Raw genomic sequence first — 24,589 nt, forward strand, 5'->3', positions numbered from 1 at the left:
CTGAGCAGATGACGAGTAGCTTACACCTGTGTGGGCAGGTGAAACCCGCACTGCTCTCTGTCACTCCAACATCCACAGCCAAGCTACTCTCCTCTGTGGTGTGTGTGTGTGATCCCGCTGGTCTGTGGCTCCATCACGGAGGTTTTCACCTCTTAAGTTCCCGTTAAATATCTGGCTGACAAATGACCTGGGTGGGACACTTTAGACGTGGACACCAGCGGAGGGAAACGGCACTGAGTCAAACAGAGGACAGAGAACTGAACTCTAGGTGACAGTTGCACTTGAGATGTTTGGCAGAAAAAACACTCAACAGGTTTCAACGTTTTTATGGTTGTTTTTTTTTTTTGGAGAGCAACGACCAGAAATGACATTAAGTTAACATAATTGTCAGCAGAACAGTAAGCTAATATATTTACTGCAATTAAACCACATGAACTATAAAGAAACAACTAACGTTACAATATAAATAGGCATTCATGTTAACTGTAGCTGGACTAGGTAACGCCATGTTACTGCTAACCCACCATATCTGTGGGAAAAAACAAGCAGCTTTAATGCTAATGTAGGATGACCTAGCTTCATTAAGTAAAATGAGCTTGGCAAAAAACCCACAAAAAATCAATTAACGAAATATGTTAAATATCTGTATTGATTAAATTTAATTTACACTGCTACTACAGATGACTAGTGACCTCTTAGGGAAGTTTTACTGTAACAGTAACAGTAACTGCTAACGATACTTAAACGTTAACGTTCAGTTAAGCTAGCTACAAAGCTAATTGGTTGCTCTAGCTTTAGCTTTAGCTCATGTTCATTTAGCATATAGCTTGTTTTTATATAACTTAGCATAAATAAAATAGATAAATGTTAACTTCAATTATGTGCACTCCCAGACACCTTTTTGCTCACACACAAATTCACCTTACAGTAACTGATGAGCTGTTGAACCAAGTCAGATTGATGAGAAAATAATGTGTGTATTTAGCTGGCTTAAAAAAATAAAATTAGCATTTAATGAAAAGGTACCACATGCCAGGGCATACCTGAAGCTTAGTGCCTGTGCTTTAATACTCTGTTACAACTCAGCAGTGTTTAACAATAATAATTGTCTAATTTGGAAAAAGGTAATCCTAATTGCTGATGGTTGCATTAGGGTGTTATACAGTTTATTGAATCTCAAATGACACTTATCATATTGTGCAGATATTGATTTTATTGTGTCAGCACCATGTAGCTCTTACATGTACATATGTGGTTGTACACCAATCAGCAATCATGATGCCTTGCTGCTTATTTCCCATCTGAGATTACATAAAGTCAAAAATGAAGTTTCACACTGGACATAACATCGACACATGATTGAAAACTAAAGCATAAAAGGTTACTTTCACTGAAGATATTTTGACATTTCACACTATGAGCACAGTGTGAATAAAATAACATTTGTGATGTCTGAATTCCATTGAATTGCTTCATTTTCAGGGTCCCGGTATTGTATAAGCTAGGTTACTGTCACACTGTTATGTCTTACTAGGACTCTTGAATGAAACCAAGCCATAATTAACACACTTGATATTAATTATAAGTGATACCTGTGCTTTCTGCAAGTAGAAATGTCAGCCCTATAAAAGGGCTATTTCATATAACCCATGTAGTACCAATACAGAAACAAGTATTGAATCATATTCTAGATTGATTTGTGATTCTGTCAATGAAACTATGATGTCGAGACACTTATCTTGGCATTTCCCTCATTCTAGGCTGTGCTCCAACACCATACTCAGTTTTAAAGGTATCATTTCTACTCTAAGATATTGCAATGGGATAAAAACATTTAGTGCACATAAGTTACAATTGAAGGAGTTTTTGGCAACATTGAACATCATAAAAGTAAAGCAGCGACAGCGGGCCGTTTGAGGATCTCATTTCATTATCCTTTGGATTGTCTCCCTCTGCAGGTTAATCATGTTAATGTCAGGTGCATTTTGTCGAACAGCCCAGAACAGAAGAAAAACGTACAAAGGTTTTAAAAATCTCATCTGGTTTAATAGCACTGTACATGGTGATACATCTGTGATTAAAACTCTTTGTAGCAGTTAAGGCAGAAGCAGGAGGAGGGAATTACAGAGGGAAGAGGGCTTAAAGTCCGTAAGAGTGTCTCGGATAGTGTCAAGGTTAAAACAGGGTAGTAATGGGTAGATTTACATTAGTTAAGCAGCTTACAGTAAAAGGTTTTTAGGGAGGAGGTAGGAACGTAAATTGGAAGTAGCTGAGGTAAATGCTGCAAGGTTTCATAGCACACTGAGATCACGGTTTCATTTCTTGTTGGAAATCAGCACGTTGACTTCATCCTCTGGTTTGAGGCTGTGCCACTGGGCTATTGGCCTCCTTGGGTTCGCCAGCATGTCTGCCCAGTGGCATTGCTCAGTCCCGGCGCTGTTACCTCCCAGCAGCACCTTCCCGATGGCATCATTCTTCCCAATCTTATCATAGTCCAGCACAGTCACTGCTATCTGCACCTTCTGCAAATGAAAACACAAACACACAGAGAGATGATTAATTATTTTCTGATGTATGGCACTTGTGTGTATGCGTGTGTGCGTGTGACAAAAAATGTGTACCTCTATTTGTTCACATGGCACTTCAAAGCTGAAAGACTCGTTGTAGTAAGGGTTCAAAGTGTTCTTCTTTATCGTTGTTTTCTTCTTCTTGAGTCTTTTCCCATTCTGCATTAAGTGGATCTTCGCATAAGGGTCTGATAGAGAGGAAAGAGAGAGGTTTTATGGCAGAGGAACAGACCGACAGCCTGGCACTGGTGCAGTAACTCCATCAGTGAAACACAACATCTATTGTAGTTTCCCCCCAAATAGAAACTGCTTGAAAGTGGACACACCACTTGAAAAGTAGTTAATAGACCTTAATGCTTAACCACAGTTAGCAAACCTGGGCTATTGCCGTAAGTGTGCACCCACTCATCTTATAAAATGTAATGAGGCATTTATATTTCTTATTAATTGAAGAGAGAGTGATTTTAAAAAAGAAAGAAAGAAAAGATTTGTTCATTGTGGCATTGAAGTCTGTACATAAATATAATGTGAATGAAGTGTTTGAATTACCTGATAATCCACCAACATCCATTTTCTTCAGGTTTTTGGCCTCCAGAATCACTACCGTCAGCTTCCCGGCAGTAGGCACGTACCTCAAGGACAAACATATGTCTCCAAGCTTCTCACTCTAAAACAAAGAAAAATAACTGAGTATGTTGTTGTTTATAAAATAATTAAAGAATAAAGCTTAAATAGCAACTTTACGAGAGGTTAAGGTCTTCCTCACAGAGGTGCTTCAAATTAAGAAAAAGTGACAAAAGGAAAACCTAAAGAGGTTTGCTTATTCAATTTGTCTGTTCCTCATTTTTCAAGTTCATCTCCTCGTCCCCTCTCACAGCATGCTCCCACCTCCTCTTTCTCTGCCCTCTGCAGATCCCTCCACTCCTGCAGAGACTGGCTGAAGTCCACGCTGCTCATCGGTATCTTCACAGCTCCGATGGCATCGTGCTTTGAGAAACGGTCGAAGTCGTACACAGTCATCACCAGCGTCTTCCCGCCCAGCTCAGTGTACGGTACCTCAAGAGCACACATCAAAGACGTTGATTTTAAACCAATCCTGCTCCGTGTGCTGATAGGGAGCAAAAATCACGTATCTTGGCGTTTTAATTTACCTTAAATGTGAAAGTCTCATTGAAGTTCGGTTCAAGGGTTTTCCTATGAACTTTGGTTTCAAACTTTTTCTTTTTGTCTGGGAGCAGATAGAGTTTAACGTAAGGGTCAGAGCTGCCTCCCACATCCATCGCGGGAAGTTCAGCAGCCTGCAAGATGCCGACTACCAGCTAGAAAGTAACAGCAAAGAAAAGCATTAGCAGGAGATAAGGATGTGGCTAATTGACAGAGAGAAGCAAAGCATTAAAATGTGAGATTTTAAAGCTGGCAGATGGTGGGCAACAACGTGTCACAGCAAATAGCAGCATCTCACCGTATTCTCTGTGAAGTTGTAGTCTAATGTGAAGTGAAGCCTGCCCAACTTCTCCACCTCCTTATGCTCATTATGTGACAGCTCTGTTTCTTTGCTGCCTTCATCTTTCAGCGGCTGCACACATGCAGAGACACACATCACATTCAAGTGAAATACATAGCTTCTACAAGTAATCAATAAGGAGCTTCTGTCAATGTGTGGAGCCGCTATTCGTGCTGTGTTCTTACAGTATATTGTATAGCATTACACAGCCAGAGGCAATTAAACAAAGGTAAAGTTACTAGCTAACGCTTATTTATTGTTTAAAGGGGACAGGGGTAATTTAACACCATCAGTGTGTTTAAATGTGACCTGCATCCTTGAAGAAACACAACTCATATCAGACCGCAGCCTTTACTACAGCATGAGGGATGTGCAAAACATCTATTAGTCTTAACACACACTGACAGTTTTACTACTCCTGTGTGACCCCAACGTCATGACTGTGATATATTGCAAGGACGATACATCTGCAGGAGGGAATGTGTGTGTGTGTGTGGCCTTGTGTCTTGTGTGTGTACCTTGTTGAAACCTTCATCCATTTCAGTGTCAAAGTCTCCCTTGCTCTTCTCTTTTCCCTTTTTCTTGTCCTTTTCTTTGTCCTTGTCTTTCTTTTTCAAGCACTTCTTCCACACACACACGGCACACGACAACACCGCGCACAAAGTCACGATGCAGAGGGCAGCAACAGCCCATGATGGCACTGCAAATTGCACGCGCGCGCGCGCACACACACACACACACACGCACACACACACACACAAATGACAAATAATTCATTTACATAAACATTTAGTCAGCCACAATGTTCAAAATGTCAGCCTTAAATGTACCTTTATTATAAAACTTTTTTCCCCAATTTCTTAGGGTAGTGAATAGACACCATAGACAATGTGTTGTAAAGTGTTGTTATTTGTTCATCTCCTATGTGTTGTGCTTGTTCTCGAGCATCATCAGAGTGTTAGATGACTCTGATATCAATTGACATATGCAAATGCAAGATGCCATCTTCCATGACTTGCAGTTTTCTGCAATATTCAGGCACATAGCATTACAAGCAGCATGCATAAACAACTGGGCACATCCGAACGAATGAAGAGGAGTAACTTCCATCCAATAGAAAACAAGCAGATGATGCACTTCCGCTGAGGTGATAATTGCCCTGTATGCATTTTTAAACATAAACCTTCCTAATGGAGTAAATCTGGACAATGTGAGAAAATACTTGTCATATGCAGTGTGACATTTGGTTAGTGGCACATTCCTGAAAACGAGACACCCTCAGCACCTTTTACTTTGAGAAAAAAGGCTGGATCTTCCAAGACCATAGACAGTACTCTCTCTAGAATATGGTTATGGATAGAATGAAAAATCTATAACTCGATATAAAGTGTCCAATCTTACTGCATATCTTCAGAATGTTTTTCATTTTTCAGTCAGGCTCACAGGGCATGAAGTTAAGCACCCCAAGTTCAGTGTTCAGCACAGTATTCTAAAGAATCATTTAAACTTCAGCTTTTTTCAAATCAATTTTGGAGATTTAAACTCAAATGTCTTGACATTTTACTGAAGTTATCCTAGAGCTTGAAATTCTTAGAACAAGGTAATACTTTGATGCCTCACATTTATCAAAATCATTCAGGGTTACCCTGGCTTCAGGTGCTTGGAAATGTAATTCAAAGTTCTTTAAAGATGCTGTTTGCATGACCATAATCATTTATATTATAGCAGACCTACATAAAGGCCCTTGAATGAATGAGTTTTGTGTCTAACTCACTGTGGATGCTGTGCAGTTCACTCATGAATTTGTTGGGATGTTGGCCTTCAGATTGTTTTTGGTCTGGCGGGGTTGTTGCATTTGGCAAGTGGGTTGGAGTAGCCGGGGTGCCCCTCCTGGATGGGGCTGCTCGGTGGTTCCCAGTCATTATTTGAGGAGCGAAAGCAGATCCAATACTGGCAGAGAAACAGGGACACAGAAAAGATGGCTCAGCCCCAGCAGGAGAGCATTTTTTGTGCAATATACGAAACATTACACTTCACCAAAGCAGAATCAGGCAGATCAGTAAATGCCTTACAAATTTGCAAAAATCTCATTCGAGGAACCATCCAAGCAAACTATTTAAACACACACCAGAGCAGAGATTCCATAAATGCTATTGATCAGATGTATTTAAGGCAATAATCTGCTTATAGACACTGTATGACCATCAGAGTCAAATGACTTCTCCTCTTTCTGCTGGCCTGGCACTAACACTCGAACACAGGATATGCAAGCCTCTGTCTCTGCCAAACCTGCTGACATGGAGGCGAGAGAGGGATGGAGGAGAGGAAGGGGAGAAGTGAGGTTGAGGCGTCACGCGTGGACCGCTGCTGTTCCACAGCGAGCTGCCAGAGGTGAGACTCATGTGCCAAGGTCATGCTCAGTGCAGGTCAACTGTATATGAGAGAAAAAGTCCTGCTGCTGACGGGATGTGACTCCCAAGTGAAAAAATGTTTTGATATGTTTTTTTCTTTTCTGCAGACATCACAGGTATTGAGTATCTGGGGTTGAGTCAGCAGATGTGATCCACCACCCAAGCGAACACTGATCTCAGTTTATGTCTGCTTTTTCAGGATTGTTCACTTGACACTGACACAAACAAACAGCTGCAAACAGAAGATTTCAACAATATTTTTCATATGTTCAACTTCTTATAGTGCTCATGTGATTGTTTAATATATTGTACATATCATACTGTGTTTAAGGCAGTGTTTGTGACACTGATCTTCTTTTGTGAAAGTGCAACCAAGTGTTAATGAATAATTCACAGCTTTTGCATTTTCATATGCAAAGGTAATAATCATCAGAGGATGGTATACATGCAAATGTATGTATCGTCGTATTTCTCTCATTTCTGCTGCAGAGGTGACTCATTATTCGCACCATATGTTCCCCCAAGTTCAGTTGTCGATGCAGCTGCGAATCTTTTTACACCCGATCTTACAAGGTGCCAAATTGAATATAGTTTATGAAATGTACTGTCAAGATGAAAGATCTGAACTCTGAGATGACAAGTTTCAGACATAAATCCTCCTTGTTGTTGGCTTTACTTTACAAAAATGCTCAACCTTCAGAAGAAGCAGATCTTGCAGCAGAAAAGAAAGCAAATCACTGAAACTGGAGTTACAAAATAATAAATCACTCACGACAATGCTGTATCCAATAACAACAGAATGACCTGCACAGACCTCCATCCATGGTTTACACACAGTTACCATTCACTTAGCCCAGTCGACATAGAAATAAATCAAAGCGCTTATGATCGATGAAACAAAGACAAAACAAAAGGACCCAAAGATGTACCTGTATTCAGTCGTCCCAGCAGCCGTGTTCAGCTCACGGGTACTCCTATTCCTAACAGAGAGGTGGAGGAGGTTGAGAAAAGATGACAGGACCAGAGAGGGCGGGAGAGGCAGAGGAAAAGGTAGGTAGGTAGGAGAGTTTTTGTGTCTCACCAGTTCTCAAGAAGAAGAGTGCAGGTGTGTGGAAGCTGGATCAAGAAAGAGAGAGAGAGGGAGAGGGAGAGAGAGGGAGGGAGGGAAGGACAAGATAGGGTTGGGGTCGGGATAGGTGGCAATGCAGCCCGGTCACTTTGTGTTGCTTCCCTCTATATGTGTGAGTGTGTGTGCATGTGTTTGGGTGGATGTGTTCTGTCCATTCAGGTCTCATGGGAGAACTGGTGCTCATTTTCCGACGCCCCACCTCTTGTGTGACCTCTGTCCCATCCCTACAGGTCACCCTCACCAGGCCACTGATGCATATTCATTAGGGAAGTGACATCGCTTTTTAAAGGCTCGTTAGCATAGTGAGCGTTCAGCAATAGAGGACATTTACATTCAGAGTGGACAGCTCCGTCGGTCCGTGTGCATCTGTACATCTGGCAGGAGCTGCAGAACTGTCTCATGCTGTCTATGTATAGATGATGTTGCCTGATTTAGAAACTTAGGATGTGGTTTCTGCAGCAACACAGAGATCAAGTTCCGGCCCCGCCCCATTCACCTTGAGGTACCAGAGATGCACAGAGATACTGTACAGAAGGAGGGATGAGACAGAGGGAAAGAGAGGGGGCAGGGGGATGGGCAAGGTAGAGATATATGTGATTTGTTTGCTTATGACAGACTTTTTTTTTTTTTAAATCAGTTGTGAGTAACACTTCTTTTTTGCAATGTTATTATATTTGACAGTTGACCTTAGCCCACGTTGAAATCTTGATCTGTTTGTGTGTCAAAATATTATGCTTTTTTTGTTTATTGAGGAAGTCTCATCTATATGGGATTCATTTAAGGATCTCCTTTACCAGCATCTGAGAACAATAGTCCAGGAGTTCAGTCAGACAAAGCAGTCTTCACACACAGAGACACACACTTCAAAACTATAAGAAATATTTACCAAAAAGGCAAGTGTCATGGCTATAAGCTCAGCTGATGTTATATATCTCTGCAAACAGGATGCAGCAAAGGTGATTTAATTTCCTTAGAGAAAATGATTTCAGAGAGCAGAGCACCTCATCTGCTGAGGCACAAAGCTTCTAACGAGTGGACCAACGGCCTTTTTTACATGAGACATTTCAACTTGTAATAGTCCGGGCACAGGTGTTAGTATTGATAGTGAAACAATGGTTTATTTTGCCAGCATACACAATCACACGAACAATCTGAAACTGAAGCAGCAATATGGATTTCAGCCATTATTATTTCACTGTCTACACCTGTGCTTGTGCTTTGACTTACAAGACAGGAGGTTTATTGTTCTGAAAATCCTCTCATGTATTTTTTTCGAAAACTACCATCACTATTACTAGGCAGGGAGATTGTCAATGGACATTTGATGTCCGTGTAAACACTCCAACTCGCATTTACAGTCTCATAACATCCACATGCAGTGATCTCAGTTTCACATCATAATAATCATAAAGATGCTTGAGGGAATAATTACACACATCCCTGCACGTGTACAGTATTTGTGCATAGACAGTGTATAAACGATGTATCCCAGTGTTCTTGGTTTGCCAGAAAACAGCTCATACCTCCACACGCTAGGCGGCGATAGTCATTGTTATCTAAATTACATCTACGGGGCAAAACCACAGAAGAAGAATCCTCGTCACTAGGATACAGAGGAAGCGTTTCTGTTGCACTGACGGTGAGTTTTCCGGACTTAAGCATTCTGTTCTTGAGAGGATATGTATTATTTTTGTTTTTCTGGCAGCTAGAAAATGATAGTTTATTGTCATTTATAGGTTTAGTCATAAGATAGGCTCACCGCAGCTGCTGACGAGTTGCTGCATTAGTTCAGCTACACCGGTAGCTAGCTAGTTGCTAGCGGCAAATACATTAATATCAGGGATTCGCACCAAAACGCGGTCATGTATTAATCCTGTGACATGATGTATTAAAGTACATGTGCATAGTGAACTCTGACAAATGCTAACTATTAACTGTTATGACAAACGTTACAGGTGGTACTATAATAAAGTACGTGTTGCTCCAGAGATGTATTCATGGTTGACGGCCATGGTGAAGTTAGTTTTAGGTTATAAGATATTAGATAGATATTCACTCCGGAGGCACCCAGCGGCAGACGCACTTAGTGTTGGCAGAGGGAGGACGGTTAGCTCGCCTCCCAGAACCTTGCACCACCCTGGAGACTTGGGGACCATGAATAAATTACCCCATTGTTTGTTTGATTTACACACACAAAAAAAAATCTTCACGCTGACTTTATGATATGAGTGGAAAATAATGGTAAAAACAAAACCATATTACCATACCATATGATGGTTTATGTGTTTTGTATTTATTTTGCAAAATTTAGTTTTTATAAGACAATGGATTTTTTTAGTAGCTTCCATGTCATGTGACGAAGTGACTCCAACCCAATGCTTAATTTTATTGCTAAATGGGACAAATAAGACACATCTGGTTTTAGCGTATTTTACTGCTTCTTCTATCTTATATGAATATTTATAATGAACAGTCAATATTTCTTTTCAGTAGCTTCCAAGTTGTGGATGTGCATACTGAATGTGATAATACTTTAAAAACTATTTAGAGTCTTTACTATGAGCATGTTCATTCTGTTAACTTGCAGTTGAAAGTTGGGCTGTCTTAACAATAGTAATTTATTAACATTCAAAACTGAGAACATGGCTTTTGAATTTTACGTCAGAGAACTCTGCAGCCTGTGTGTCCCATAGATATATACAAATGTAGCAATTGATAGTTGGGACCCTTGTTTACCCTCTTTTGAACCTTAGCCTGTGTGCCTTCCAGGGAGTGAGGATGGTGCTGGTGGAACATCCAAACCTGGAACATGTTCTGCAGACTGTGTCTGTGTTGGAGTCAGTCGTCCTCCGCAGCTTTGGCCCTGAAGGAGGACAAGTGTTGTTCACCCGAGACACAGGACAGGCAATGTTAAGCCGCAGTGGGACGTGCATACTCACAGCACTACGACTGGAGAATCCACTGGCCAGGTAAGACAGAAATCTCTGCCTGACACTATTCTACTCTTTGTCAAGTGTCATTTTCTCATTTGATGTTGTTGTGTGTTTCTCATTTCAGGATGGTGGTGGAGTGTGCCTTGAAACACAGCGCTGTAACTGGCGATGGATCCAAAACCTTTATCCTAATGCTGGCATCTATACTACGGATGATTCACTCAACAGCCTGCAAGGAGCCGAATGTGTCTCACATGTATAACTCCAGGGAAGTCTCAGAGACCGCGACTGCTAGGCGCTTGGCTGATGAATTGCTGGCATTTGTGTTGGAGGAGCTGGATGATCTCATTGCTACAGGAGTGGTCCCGTACGGATGCTGTCTTTCGTGGGAGGATTTCACTGCAAAGCCACAATTACCAGCTGACACAAACAGTCACTGTGTTCAGAAGCTGTTGGCATCATTCTTTCATACACGTCTGGGCTGCACCCACCGTGACTTTATTAGCGACCTTGCCTGTGAACTCCTCACTCACTGGAAATTTAAAAATGACCAACCTTCCTTATCACTTCAGTTTGTAAATGACAACTTTCCTGCATTGCATACATCTGTATCAGGCTTCCCTATTAGCTGTTCACGTTTGATTGAGGGGCAGGTCATTCACAGGGACTTTGCTACACCCTCCCCCCAGACTGACCACAAGCCTGTTAAAGCTGTAGTTTTCACTGGGCACCTTCAGCCAAAGTTGCTCAGTGCAGGAGAAGTGCTTGAGTTAAGATCTGGAGAGCAAGGGAAGGAGGGAAGTTTTGTGCAGTTTAACACATGGGCAGAAAGGTCACTAGAGGGTGTCATTGCAAATCTGCAGAGTTTGGGTGTCTCTGTGCTCCTATCTGGAGTCAAACAGTCAGCTGCTGTCCTGGCCTTAGCTGCACAGGCGGATATGTACGTTGTGGAGTGTGTCAGTGAAGATGAGCTGTCTTTCTTTGCCCAGCTAAGTGGTGCCAGACCTGTCTCAGACTGCTGGATGGTTGAACCAGACAACGTTGCTACACTGACCTTTTGCCGACCAATACTACTGGGAGCCCATAGGTATGAAAACACGTCGCTCTTTCTCACTCACATACAGTTACAAAGTTTGACTTGTGAGCTACACCTACCTGTAATCCATGGACTGATTACTGGTGGGTTTTTTTTCATTTTCTTCATGGAAGTCCAGTTGAACTGTTTTTTCTCTTCAACAGGTATGTCCATGTGGCTTTTAATGATTTGGAGGAAAGGCTCACAGTCAAACCCTGCAGTCTGATCATTTGTGGTCCAGGGGAAAGTCAAACTGACCAGTGTGCAAGTGCTTTTCAAGATGCCATCCGCATGCTACTTTCAACGTGGGAACCCATGGGTAGGTCTGCATCTACAGCATCAAAGAGGACCTTGCAGTCAAACAAAAGGACATCTTTACATAAAGACGATCAGATCCGCAATGCGCCTGTGTTGAAACCAGGCTGTGTTATACCTGCTGGTGGGACATTTGAGTTTCTCTTAAACCATGCCCTTCTACACCAAGCCCGCAGTTGCTTAGCTTCAGATGACGCAAATATGGGCTTCCCTGCTGTTTCCCAGCTCTTGGCAAATGCTTTGCTGTACGTGCCCCGACAGATTTACTCCCACAGTCCTCGATGTTTCCTGCAGACTCAAACCGCGCTCTTAAGTTTTACTCAGAATCATTCCCACCCTTTCAGCCTTGTATATAACCAAGAACACAACACAGTTCTCACACAGGGTCAGGGTAAACGTGAATGTCCCCTAGTGGAGGGTAAACAATGCATGCATTGTTGTAGAGAGGCTGACAAATCATCGAAAGTTTTTATGTTGGACTTGGGCCTTGAATCTGTCTCCTGTAAATACCAGCTGCTTCTGGCCGTGCTGCACTGTGTCTCAAGTCTTCTCCGTATGGACACTGTGCTGCACATACACACACAGTCGCGCAGACTTGCGAACATTTCCTTGGAGGGCACAGAGGACGAGGCTGAGGACTGAGATTGTACTGTGTCCCAAGATGAAATCCACAAACATTTCTTCTCTCAGGTTGTACTCGGGTATCATTCAGAAGTTGGAGGAAATAATTTGCACTTTATTGCAGATTGCTACAAGAATTTATTATTTTTTTTGTTAGTATTATTTTGCCTCTCTACAGTATATTTTTCATGCAAGTTTGTGCTTCCACTGAGATAGTAAACAACATTCCATGGCAGTGCTGCTGTGTGGTGTAGTTTAAAGGCCAATAAAATGTTACGGTGGTCCTGTCCTGAATCAGGGCTAGGTTTGGCAATAATAGTTCAAAAGAGATCGTCACAAAGGTCTGTGTTTATCTCTGTGTAGGACAGAATGTGCAGTTATCGAATAATTTAGTCCATATCTACTGTGTGTTAATGTGAACTAGTGTGAGACGTGTTGATGTTGGCCTCTTTCCTCTTGAGTCCTCATCATGGTGCCTATTTTTTCAGTGTTTCTCTTCCTTATCTCAGTTTTCCTGCTCCCTTCCCTTTGCCAGTGCACATTCTTTTATATAAAAGGTATACACACAGAATAACATGGAGACATTGCCGCACTAACATACACACTGATTTTTATAATTAGTGTTATCTCCATAATTTGGGGCAGGGGGGTCTGAAAGGGTACCACCCAACTGTCAACAACCAAATCAAAGTGTACTTCCTTGTGCTGTTATCAGAGGAACTCTAACTCTACGCTCACTTCTTTTTTGGGGAAGTAGTGAGTCATTAAAAATTAATGTGACTCACCACCGTACATAAACGTACAATGTTTACTCTAATCAGTGTGTGCTCCAAATTTTTCCGTAAATTAATTATGATGGGATAACTCAGACAAAGACGGTTCTTGGCTTTGTTTGTGCTTTGGATCAAACTCTACATGAGTCACACTTGATGTTCGTAGATATCAAAAAGGGTTGCGGAAGCCGGGGGGAGAGTATTGGGAATGTTATTTTCCACTGCGCATGAGGAAAGACCTGAGTGTTGTTTTCACTCTCATCAAGGCACCCACACCCTCTAATCCTCACATGCCCCCATGTCCTACACAGCTCAATCTCACACGTGAGGCAGAGTCAATATAATATTAAGTCAATTTAATAGTCAAGATTTTTCTGTGACTATTACTTTACCTAAAGAAAACCTCCAGCTCATTTGCCTCTTGTTCAGTGTGCATCAGTGACCGCCATAACATAATACCTCCAGAATCGACTCAGTTTGGTTTATTTGGTTCTCATTAATTTTAAACTATGTAAAACATAGTGCATATGTTATAAATCAACCCAGTCTCTGTAAAATAAAAGGACATTATAAAATACATAATCAATCTGCAATTACCGTACAACCAACTAAGTGTATAAATCTTTTACAAATAAAAAAAAAGAAGACATTTACAAAATGTGACAAAAACTTAAAGGCGTTTTTTTTTAGAATGGGCAAGTTAGAAGATGGAGAAAGACAGACGCAAACTGAATGTCACAATAACGGATCTGAAATGCTACTCTAATACCAAGCTAGAACAGACCACAGTCAACACAGTTCACAGCTCGGCATTCAGTTGGCTACAAGTCACCTTGGTTTGACTTCAGTGTTGTAAGGAAAAGGAAATGTATAATTTCATTGGCTACTGCTGTATTGTGCTGAAGTGGTGGTGGTTGCCTTTCTTTTAAGGCCCTAGTCCATGACTCCTTGCCAGAAGGTGAGAAATGTGATCAGTATACAATAATATGATCTTTTGTTTAGATAATTAGCCGTTCACAAACACTAATTTCAATCAAATGACCACACAATTACACATTTCTGTACTACACTGCCACTGAAGCACAGATGACACCCAGTCTATAGTTGGGCCAAGTAACCACATTGCAAATATATGGTCCAGGAAGTGTCAGCAGCACAGTTACAATTACTAATGTATAATTTAAAAATCAGAAATATCTGCACCCAGCATAGCTTAGGTTATCCCCCTTGAACAAGCAGTGTTTCTATTGGCAGTGGAGAGTCATGTGACTCTTGGAGTGACATCATGCAACAATAATAAGGACTTGAGGGTGTGGTGGTGGGTTTCACACCACTTCCCGAGACTTCCTGATGGCACAGCACAGGAGCATGCTAAAGATCATCCCAAACACCTGTAGAGAGAGGAAGATAGATATCACTTATGTTTCTGTTAGCTCATGTACGCTGGGGCGGCTGGCGCTGGGGCGGAATTTGACAAGTATCTTACCATAACAACCCCGATGGCGATGCCCACTCCACCTATGATGTGTAGCTTGGAGTCAAACACCTCATCAATAGCGTCTGGACAGCTCTGCAACACACAAGCATGATTCCTTTCAGTTTTCTCTAAATTGTGCTAGAGATGACTTGTTCTATGGCACGCATAAGAGCCAGCCTGAGAGCGAGCAGGCTCCAGTAAACCATTGTTGCCATAGTAACACTGCTAGGAGGCTGAGGGAATAAGTCTGCGAAGGGAAAGCCGATAAACTTGTGACACACACGTCAGACCCTCATTATGCGTTTGACATGCAGTAATTGCTCGAGCACTCACAGAGCTGAAGCACGTTTGACATGGTTGGATCTTTCCGATGGCCCCTTGTATTTGAATATTTTCCTTCCTGTATCTCTTAATTGAAGTACCTAGCTGTGTTGGCATCCAATCTGTACACACAATCAGGGTAAAAGTACCTTAGTAATGAGCTCCTCAAGTGGCTCGCCCTTAGGACAGGTGTCTTTGGCGGAATCTGCTACTGTGCCAGTTGGTCCGCAACAGTTCAGCTGTAAACACACAATAATACATGTTCAGAGAACAAGATGACTTACAAAAGGACAAAGGCATTTCTCTAATTGCAGTTGTTTTGAAGAAGTATTTCAGTTTTGTTTTTATGTCTTTTCATCATAATGAGGTCACCATACTGGAAGCAGATATAAAATATGGTTCATGAAGAAATAGTAACTGCACATAAATCAGAGGGCAGAAAAAGATCCCTTCACCCCACAATTTGTATTAATCATTAACGATATTTGGTGAAGCAACAAATTAAAAAAGGAAGCAAGTTTGATTTTTATGTAATAAAGGTTGTCAGAATGGTTGGTTGTTTTTTTTACCCTCCATAAACTATTCATTCAACTCATGCCTTCCTCATTTTCTCCCCCTGGTCACCACTTCTCTAAAACAACAAACTTATGTTTTCACATTCTGTTGCAAAAAATAAGCAAACAAGATACATCAGGCTGGTAGTTTTGTTTTGTTGCCTTTGGACCCTCCTTCCAATCTTTACACTGAGCTAGACTAATTGCCTCCCAGCTCTTTCTCCACATGCACCAACACGATGTCTATACTGACCTTCTCATGTCTGACCAATACTTAGTGTGGAGGGTTTTGAAAAATCTTGTGAGATAACCTAAAACAACCTCCCATGGTAATACAGTTCAAATAGTACAAGTACAAAGAATATTACTTTTACTTAAGATCTGAGACATTTTGATTTAGTGGGAGGCAGAACTGAAGGAAATGAGGCTCACCCCTTTTTGGATCAACCGCAGTGTGTCTTTGAGGCGTTCATCTCCTGTCATCTGGTAGTTCTTGTACGTCTGCATGTAGAAGTTTGTGATGTCGTTCACCACCTGCAACACAGAAGCAAACCGAGAAAAGATAATTTATATACCGCTCTTAAGCAGACAAATCTTATCAGTCCTGACTGCAACATTTATTGTTCATCTTTACGCTTTTTCACTGTTTTTGTCGCCGGATCTGTCATTTTGTGATTTTATTAGCTTTTGTTTTGTAATTGGTGCTTTTTTTTTTTTGATTTCGTTATCTGTTATGCACCTATTTATGTGTTTGTGCAGTGCTTGTAACAGTATCTAAATGGTTTAGAGAGATACCACAATCCTACTTTAAACTTGTATGTTACCTTGCTTTGGTTGGAAAATCCCCAGATTCCGGCTGCGACCTCGACGGCAAAAATGATAAGCAGGAAGAAGAAGAACTGTAGAGACAAAATTAAAGTCAGCTGATGGTATGAATGTGTGCTTCCATTCATGCATGTGAGCATGTCCTTTGCGCGCATGTGTCTCAAGTAAGGTCATTTGAGTGTAGTTGAACCTAATTTACATTGGCTCCTCCCCCTGAGAGATTTAGTACAAGAAGATTAGGGCCAGACAGGGCGAGGGGGGGCGACAAGCACATGGAAATCTAGAGAGTCTTCTGTGGCCTTGATACTGTTCGGTAAACAATGATCAAGGCAGAAAATCTCAAATGTCTTAGTGAAGGCCAAATGGGTGAGAACTGCTGCTGAGAGACATCACTACCAAAAGTGAGAGAAATAAACTGTCTCTTAAACAGTTGATGTTAGGTTTTGCCAAAAGAGGTTAATAAAATAAGAAAATGACGAATTAAAAAGTGGTACGAACCAGTCCGAGCATACAGGGGGACTCCTGGATGGCCCCACAACATCCCAGAAAACCCACCACCATCATCAGTGCTCCAGCTCCTATCAGGATGTACACACCTGCACACACATATATACACACAAGCATACTTAGCGTATTGCACAGTTCCCACAATCCAGAACTTTACTTCTTATTTCTTGAAGGGACGGTTCAGCCTAAAATTATACATGCATATATCCGCCAACCGTTTAACTGGCAGAAGCAAGCGTGCATGTAGTCATTGACAAGAGGCTTGTAAACACTGATGGTCCCCTCCTCATCTGAGCTGTAATGTTAGCTAGCTTAGTTAGCTAGCCTCTTGTCCATGAGCAGATGCACGTAACCTTCTGGTTGTTGATGCGATTGGTGGGTGTAGCCATGTAGATCCATTGTATGAGAAAGAGGGCAGACAACTCTATGGACCATATCTTCAAAACTCAGTGACACACGCCAAAAGTAGATGGATAAACAGCACAACAGGTTAGAGGAAACATGTATTTTAGATTTGGAGGGATTGATTGTTCCATTAAAACCATAATGGATAAAGTTCCTGCTCATGGAAGCATCTTACCTGTGTAAAACACATACGGAGAGTCTGATCCTTCAAACAGGCCTTTGGTCTTTGGGTCTAATCTCAGCCACAGGCCTATGGCAAAGACAGCGGTGCCAGCAAGCTGAAACACAAACACATTTTGAAATATAGCAATTAGTTATTACAACATTAAATGTCTTAAGCACACTGTGTCATAGACTGTCAGTTTTGCTGTGCAAATCATACTAGACAGTGAAACAGTGAGAAATTAAGCTCAATAAAGGTTCAGACAGGACAAATACTCTTCGTACTCATGCCCTCTCCATATGCGTATCCCTACTTGTCAGCTCAATTAGCTGACTGTGGTTTCGCCACGGCAGTTAAGAATTACGTTGACGCTGTCTGAATTTTAAACTTCTCTTCTCGGCTGCTCGCAGTTGTCATTCCAAATCTGCACTGACAGGCCCCATCTGGAAACCCTCTCCAGATCTCATCCTCACAATTTTTTTTTCCTGTTCAGCCTCCAGTCCAGGAAGTCATGCTGTATCCAAATCTCCACCACCGGCAGTATCTGCTCTCCACCGGGGGTAAACTCCTAATCGTGAGCCTACTCGTCATGTGAAAGTGATCCTTTAATGATACTCCCTCAGCATCTCCTGCTGTTCCACTGCATATCATTTAAGCAAACACTGGTATTTATCTACAACTCCGATTTCAAATTAGCTGGGACGCTGTGTGAAAAGGTAAATAAAAACAGGGTGTAATCATTTGCGAACGAACAACAGTTTTATGAATAAATGTGTAGTAGCACATTTATGTGATCATGTGGTGAACCTTGTCCATACCGTGCTTGCTGTCACTCACTTGTTATCAGTGAACCTGTTTACTTGTGTAACATTGCACACAGGAGTTGTTTTGAGCAGTAAACAACTTTCCCAACTTTGCTTCATCAGATTTTTTTAAAGGGGCAGTACGTGAAAAATTCCATCTCAGAATTTTAATATTTACAATTTTAATGAGTTAAAATGCAAACTCCCACTTTTGTACCACTTTGTACAAGCATCACAGTTCATTACCAATTTGGCATCACATTTCTATCAAACCCCAGTGACATTCAGCTTTCATCTCTTGATTGGGACATTTGGTTCATACCACACTGGTTTAAGCATGTGTTGATGGTGAGCATGATATGCTTTCATGTGAGCTTGTGAGTGTGTCTGAAAAACAAGCCCACAATCAGATACAAAAATACTTAGTACTTTGTATCAAATATTTCCAGCGGAGCATGTGAGTACATCAATGTTGTCAGCTTGCTTTTTTAAACAGCATGTTAACAAAATACTATAAAAGTAGGTACTTTACACTATAAATGTCTGTGTGTGGTGCAACATGTGTACTCAGATACTTTCCCAGCCGTGTCAGCCTAGACAGGTCAGTGAATATTTAACTTTGATAGCCTAACTTAGAGCCGTTTCATTCAAAGGGTGTGTGTGTTTACCCAAATGCTCTTGTTACCCAAATGGCTGTTGTTCGCTTCATATTTCCTGTCGTATCATTTTTATATGTTCAGCTGTGAACAAATTGGACAAACTTGTAGAATAGAGCAAACCAAAAGGGTGCATGTCTGTGAAACTAGTTGAGGAAGCTTCTCTACTTCTCCACACACACACACACACACACACACACACACGATAAGACACGATAAAATGTCAAATAGACCTACCCAGAAGACAAGGTTGAAGGCAAACATGAGATATTTCACACACTGGATTCCCCCAGCGACAGCCATGATGATTCCTTCCACACGGTGCACTGCTAAGTGTCTTAACAACCTCAACTAACCTCTTCCCAGGAAGAAGCGAAACGCACAGTAATGGTGTCAGTTAGAAAAAGGTGGTGGAAAGGGAAAGGGTGTTCATTACCCCGCCCTCTTACAATCACCTGACCAGACTGTTAAGGAGTGGCAAGAGTGCTTGACAAACTGACCTCCGTTCATGCATGTAGTTTTTATCTGAAACCACTGGCAGGAGGTGCAGGTGTTTCACATGGGAGGTAGAAACAAGGAGGGTTCTGTTGAGGCATGTTGACATAAAAGCGTTCTTAAAAAACTCGCCTGGCAGCATGTTTGCTGCTCTGTCGTCTGAACAGCGTGTGATTACAGTTAATAGACCGCTCTCAAATACGGCTGCTTCCCATTCAGCCTCCCAGGAAGCTGTTTGTTTGATTGAAAGACGGGTTTTTGGACCTAGCTCTTGATGCAGTGATACAGAGCTGTTCACTGTTGTTGCATCCAGACTGAGCTGTAATCAGATATGTGTGCCATGTGATTTGTGGTGGCACGAACAGGGTTATGACCAGAGTGCGTCACGGCTTCAGCAGAGATGTACTATTTGTTCAATAGTGGTCAGTGCCGATTCTGATGCCTGAACTTTGTGCATAGGCCCATATAGAGTGCTGATCCGATACAACTGTATTGGGAAACAAAGAAAATTCTATACAGAGTTATTGTTTCTGAACAGCTACATCTATTTACCATATTTCAGTATTATTTGTTGGATGTGTTTGAACTCACGAGTTGCCTGACATTTATGGATATTCGCATGCTGGGAAGCAGCTGGGCCCCTTTTATTCTTTTTTTTTTCCTTTTCCTATTTATACCCGAAATTTACCAAATACCGTAGTTTACTAAAATAAACATATCTACATTCTTGTATACAGTGCTACGTTTTAAATTAATGGATGACGCACACCAAATCACCCTCAGAACAACAGTCACTTCCAGGCAGACTGCTGATGGTTGATTTGCACTGTGGAGACACGGGATGCTGGCAAACTTGTTTATTTCTGTAACATTTAAAGAAATATAGGTAAAGGTACAGTATGTAGTTTTGGGGAAGAATTTGTAATCACAAGGGAAAAATCTTCATTGACCATTTTTTTCCTATGCCTAAACAAACTAAATAAACAAACTCATTTTGTTTTCATGACTGAATAGACAAACTGACCTTAAAGGACAACACAGATTCATGCTGTTTTTACATGTGGCGGACCCTGCCACCTTCCTAGCTTCAAACAGTGATCTGGAGACCTTATTTTCCTCTGAGGACAGCTTTTTTTTATTCAGTTATTGAAAAGATCAATATATCTGAGTTTGTGTTACTACCTCATCAATACTGTTTACAACATTAAATTAAATTGCTCCAAAAACTGCATAGTGCCCCTTTAAACACGATGGTTCTCCCTATCTGATGTTGCAGCTGTGCCTGCTTTATAATATTTACTCTTGTCTTGTCATTTGAGAATGAATGAATTAAAGTGTATACATACACTAAGTGACATGAATTGTGAGTAAGCAAGTGTGTGATGCAGAGGTTTTCTACCTGGAAGTTATTGAAAACATACATTGTGATTCAGTTTATAGATATGTGGATAAAAACCATAGAAAAGAGAACAAAAACAAATAATATATATACTAAAACATGTTAGACAGGAGAGAGACAGAGTGATAGTAGCGTCCAATTTCTGCTGTATTTTAGCTGTGGACCATAGAACTGTAATAGTTCTTTGGCAATTAAAAGTAGGTTCATTAATAATTACATGTTCTTTTTCATCCTCTGATTTCCTAGAGGGATCCCGACAATGAGTAATTTGGGGACAAGGTTTAATTTAATATCCCGAGATTAGATCTAACATCGCTCCAGCACCTGTGCACATTCGGACGGGCTCATAATATATGTGACAGGTCTCCTTGTTGGCCACAGCCCCTCCAACATAATCCTGAAGATTTGTTTCATATTCCGCCATTATGAGTGGAGTCCTGAAATATCTGTTTTTGGAGAGATGATGTGTATTCAGATTGGTGCACTCGCTGAAACCAATGCCAGATTTTTTTATTTTTTATTTTTTGGCAGCATCGGAGATATTTCTGACACTGGTATCGGTGTTGTAACAAACATCATCTTCAGTTCCGGCTTAAATCGTGGAGATCTGCTCTTATGTGGGTGAGAGGTTTGAGCCTGGTTTCCTGTTTACAGACACACAGGAAATGGTTGGCGACTTTATAGTCACCTCATTGGTATTTTTAAGTGTTTTTCATCACTGACAATGTGGAATCTTTGAATCTCTTGAATACCCAAATTTGGTTTGTTTTGCCTTGATCGTTGCTGTGTGTGTGTGTGTGTGTGTGTGTGTGTGTCTCCTCCTCACAAACACACACAGCGTGGGAACCCCCTGTCTGGCCTGTAATGAACAGTTCTCTATCTATAGCAGCACAAATTATGAATGTTCATCAAAGGGGCAGAACATCCACATGAAACCACACACAGAGATCACAAACAAATGGACACAACCAGACACACCCTGCAGCCTTTGGGACACAAATAGCCTTCATGGGATATCCAGGATTCGTCTCTCTCTCTCTCTCTCTCTCTCACACACACACACACACACACACACACACACACGCAGGCTGACATGCGCAAGTCTTCACATCACGTTACGTAGCAGAAGTCTTAATTATTATTGTATCAGCCACATTCTCCACCATAATAAAGCACCCCCCTCCCACACACCCCCCCCCGTCGCAATTATTAAAATGCCGTGCGCGCAAACTCCAGAGTGTAGTCTGCGTGGTGGAACTGGGTCACTTGGCCACTGGGGGATTATTCCTCCTGCCCGCTCGGTCTCCACAAGCGTTGGGACACTTTGTTTTTGAATACACTCTGATCAAGTGGCCGAGGCTGGCCGTGAGCGCTTCGGTTACGATTCTGCATCTGGGACATCGTATAATGTTCATCCACTGTTGTAACCTGCTCACACACGAAATGCGCATTCACGCCAAGATCTCTCTCCCCTCACGCACATACACACACTTAAAACACAGACAGGATGTACAGCTTTCCATGAGAACAATGCGCTTCCCTCGCCCTCAAACTCACCCAGAACACCAGGTTGAAGGCGAACATCAGGTATTTGATGCACATCTCTCCTCCCGACAGCGCAGCCATGGCGGTGCTTGAGCCGTGGATCGCACTTCTTGCTGGTGGCTGTCACCTTGTTTCAGACCGACGGTATAATACCAGAGAAGACCTTCGAAATAACAGTCAGTATGCAGAATGAGGTTATTTGCCGACGCGCCGGCACTGATACGCGCGTCGTGCTGTGCGCGCCTGTAGTGGTCCGCCCCCACACATAACGGACTGCTCAGCCAACGCTTCCAGGAGCCTTTTTCTTTTTTTTTTCTTTTCTTTTTTTTTTTTTTTTACACCTCACTTTTATTCGTTGAATTTGGTTTCCCATTTAAATTCCTTTAAAATAGCTTTTTTTTTGTTTCTGCAAATTCGGTTCCGTTATTTCTGCAGGGGATTTTTTTGGGCGGGGGGGTTTTGGTGATTTTTAACGTATTTATATCAGTTTTCTCACTGTAATCGTCCCCATTTTCTTAAACAGGAGCTCGAAATGACATCTATAGGACACTTAATTTTCAAGTTTTATTGCGCCAGATTATTCTCAGATGTTCTCATAGACAGGGGAGCTTACAGCCTCAGCTCAGTGTGGGTCCTTCCTGCGCACAATGGCACGGTAATGCACCGAGCAGGAACCCGCTGTGGGCTTTTTGCTCGCAAGTTTCTTCCTGCAGCACCCCGGGCTGTGCATGCGATGACGTAATTCTCCCAGAATAAGAAAAGCGCGTTCGCGGGGGTTGAATATACTGTACATGAATGAACATGGTGCACGAGCATGTCCGCTCCAGCTACATCTCCTCCACAGACACACACACACAAACACAAAGTGAACCAGACCCCCTGTCAGTCAAAACAGCATCGCAACTGTTGTGTCATGCAGCCTGATCTTGAGTGCATTCCTGCTGCAATATTCATCATTTTTTTTTACATCCATGGACAGTTTAAAGAATTTGATCTTAAAGCTGAATTACAATTTTTCACAGTTTTATCTATTTGTCCTTGAACGCAGCCATTATTCACAATAGACTGGGCACTACTTTGTGATAATTAATATACTATTAAAGGACTGGAAGTTGCTAACTAACTAATGGCATTATTAATAGGTAATAGATCATTTAATAATGCTTTATAGATTAGGCAGCCATTAACAAGGGACTGGTAGCTCAATGCGGCTCATGTACTGAGTCAGCAAAGGTCTGGGTCCCCGTCGTGCTTTTAGCTTCATCCAAATAAATAATAATACATAATTATTCATGTTTATTCACATATATACTTGCGGATGACAAGTTGACTTTGGCTGAAGGCTTATTAGCACTTTGGCTTTATTAAGGTTCTAGATAAAGGGCGGCTGTGGCTCGGGTGTAGAGCCAGCGTGTTGTTATTGGAAGGTCGCTGGTTCAGTTCCCAAGTTCTAGGTGTTCTTGGGAAAGATGCTGAACCCCAAGCTGGTCCTGAGGTGCTGGTCGGCACCTTGCGTGGCAGCCACTGCCATCAGTGTATGAATGAGTAACTGTAAGTCGCTTTGGGCAAAAGCATCTGCTAAATGTAAACTGTAAAACTCATTTATGGGAAAACCATCAACAATTTCTTAATGTCGACCTTTTAGAAAGTGACGAGTATTTATTGCTGGATCACCAACATTTATTACCAACATTGACAAGTACCTTGTTATCAACCAACAGACACATACAGACACGTTACTGATGACATATTCTCAGATTAGAGATGGGTGGTGGAGCACTGTTTGTCACAACAGCAGCTGATTTTTAATTCCATGTGTGAGCTACTCCCCACCTGCCCTGCAGTGCCCCTGTGTTCCTGCCATTCCCTTAACCTCACCTTCCCCCACCCACCTGCACACCTGTTCACACTTCAGCCCAGTGGCATATAGCTACAGTGCCTCACTTCCATTCATTCCCCCGCTCCGATCATCTATCATGCCTCACCCTTCGCACTCCAGCCATTTTCTCTGCCTGCCTGAGCGCCGCCTGTCATGACCCTCCTCCTGCCTTTAGACTTCTGCTCTGCAGTTAGATGAGATGGCTTCATCACACCTGCCTGCCTGGTCTCAG

General features: G+C 41.8%; 3 protein-coding genes and 1 long non-coding RNA gene across 7 annotated transcripts in view; 2 read left to right on the top strand and 2 right to left on the bottom strand.

Moving 5' to 3' along the window:
- The first annotated feature begins 133 nt into the window (after window positions 1-133).
- Window positions 134-7,505, top strand: LOC119024695. Of its 2 annotated transcripts, none has more exons than XR_005076569.1 (5): window positions 134-268; window positions 3,148-3,257; window positions 3,480-3,614; window positions 6,333-6,462; window positions 6,590-7,503. It is a non-coding gene; the product is annotated as an uncharacterized LOC119024695 (long non-coding RNA). The 2 variants fall into 2 exon arrangements; XR_005076568.1 differs by lacking the exon at window positions 134-268 and adding an exon at window positions 278-398 and having other exon boundaries at window positions 6,590-7,505.
- syt1b (synaptotagmin Ib) lies at window positions 2,108-7,500 on the bottom strand. The gene is made up of 9 exons (XM_037107686.1): window positions 7,412-7,500; window positions 5,846-6,021; window positions 4,590-4,771; window positions 4,030-4,143; window positions 3,719-3,886; window positions 3,456-3,623; window positions 3,117-3,234; window positions 2,622-2,755; window positions 2,108-2,522 (listed from the first exon to the last, which is right to left on the bottom strand). The coding sequence occupies exons 2-9, from the start codon at window positions 5,991-5,993 to the stop codon at window positions 2,316-2,318; spliced, it is 1,239 nt and encodes a 412-aa protein (XP_036963581.1). The 5' UTR covers window positions 5,994-6,021; window positions 7,412-7,500; the 3' UTR covers window positions 2,108-2,315.
- Window positions 7,506-11,491: 3,986 nt separating the features above from the next.
- vwf (von Willebrand factor) overlaps window positions 11,492-24,589 on the top strand; it is a 35,372-nt gene continuing 22,274 nt past the window's right edge. For both annotated transcript variants that reach the window (XM_037105986.1, XM_037105988.1), the window contains exons 1-2: window positions 11,492-11,631; window positions 11,784-11,938. In XM_037105986.1, the coding sequence (XP_036961881.1) occupies window positions 11,900-11,938 (39 nt within the window). In that variant the 5' untranslated portion in view covers window positions 11,492-11,631; window positions 11,784-11,899. The remainder of the gene's footprint in view (window positions 11,632-11,783; window positions 11,939-24,589) is intronic.
- Window positions 13,796-22,716, bottom strand: cd9a (CD9 molecule a). Of its 2 annotated transcripts, none has more exons than XM_037105991.1 (8): window positions 22,491-22,716; window positions 17,593-17,695; window positions 17,004-17,101; window positions 16,505-16,579; window positions 16,113-16,214; window positions 15,276-15,365; window positions 14,815-14,898; window positions 13,796-14,719 (listed from the first exon to the last, which is right to left on the bottom strand). In XM_037105991.1, exons 1-8 carry the CDS (start codon window positions 22,557-22,559, stop codon window positions 14,654-14,656), a joined length of 687 nt encoding a protein of 228 aa, XP_036961886.1. In that variant the 5' UTR covers window positions 22,560-22,716; the 3' UTR covers window positions 13,796-14,653. The 2 variants fall into 2 exon arrangements, with proteins under 2 accessions (XP_036961886.1, XP_036961887.1); XM_037105992.1 differs by lacking the exon at window positions 22,491-22,716 and adding an exon at window positions 19,277-19,449.

The sequence above is a fragment of the Acanthopagrus latus genome, chromosome 8, assembly GCF_904848185.1.
Source record: "Acanthopagrus latus isolate v.2019 chromosome 8, fAcaLat1.1, whole genome shotgun sequence".
Classification (NCBI taxonomy): domain Eukaryota; kingdom Metazoa; phylum Chordata; class Actinopteri; order Spariformes; family Sparidae; genus Acanthopagrus; species Acanthopagrus latus.

Excerpts from the sequence above, each read along its gene's own strand:
- cd9a (XM_037105991.1), bottom strand. The coding sequence starts at position 22,559 with ATGGCTGCGCTGTCGGGAGGAGAGATGTGCATCAAATACCTGATGTTC. Across the intron at positions 16,580-17,003 it reads CCCCCTGTATGCTCGGACTG|TTCTTCTTCTTCCTGCTTAT; the intron begins GTTCGTACCACT and ends TTGTCTCTACAG. Across the intron at positions 15,366-16,112 it reads TGCGGTTGATCCAAAAAGGG|CTGAACTGTTGCGGACCAAC; the intron begins GTGAGCCTCATT and ends GTGTGTTTACAG.
- syt1b (XM_037107686.1), bottom strand. The coding sequence starts at position 5,993 with ATGACTGGGAACCACCGAGCAGCCCCATCCAGGAGGGGCACCCCGGCT. Across the intron at positions 3,235-3,455 it reads AGAGGGCAGAGAAAGAGGAG|AGTGAGAAGCTTGGAGACAT; the intron begins GTGGGAGCATGC and ends TCTTTGTTTTAG. Across the intron at positions 2,523-2,621 it reads TGCCATGTGAACAAATAGAG|AAGGTGCAGATAGCAGTGAC; the intron begins GTACACATTTTT and ends TTTCATTTGCAG.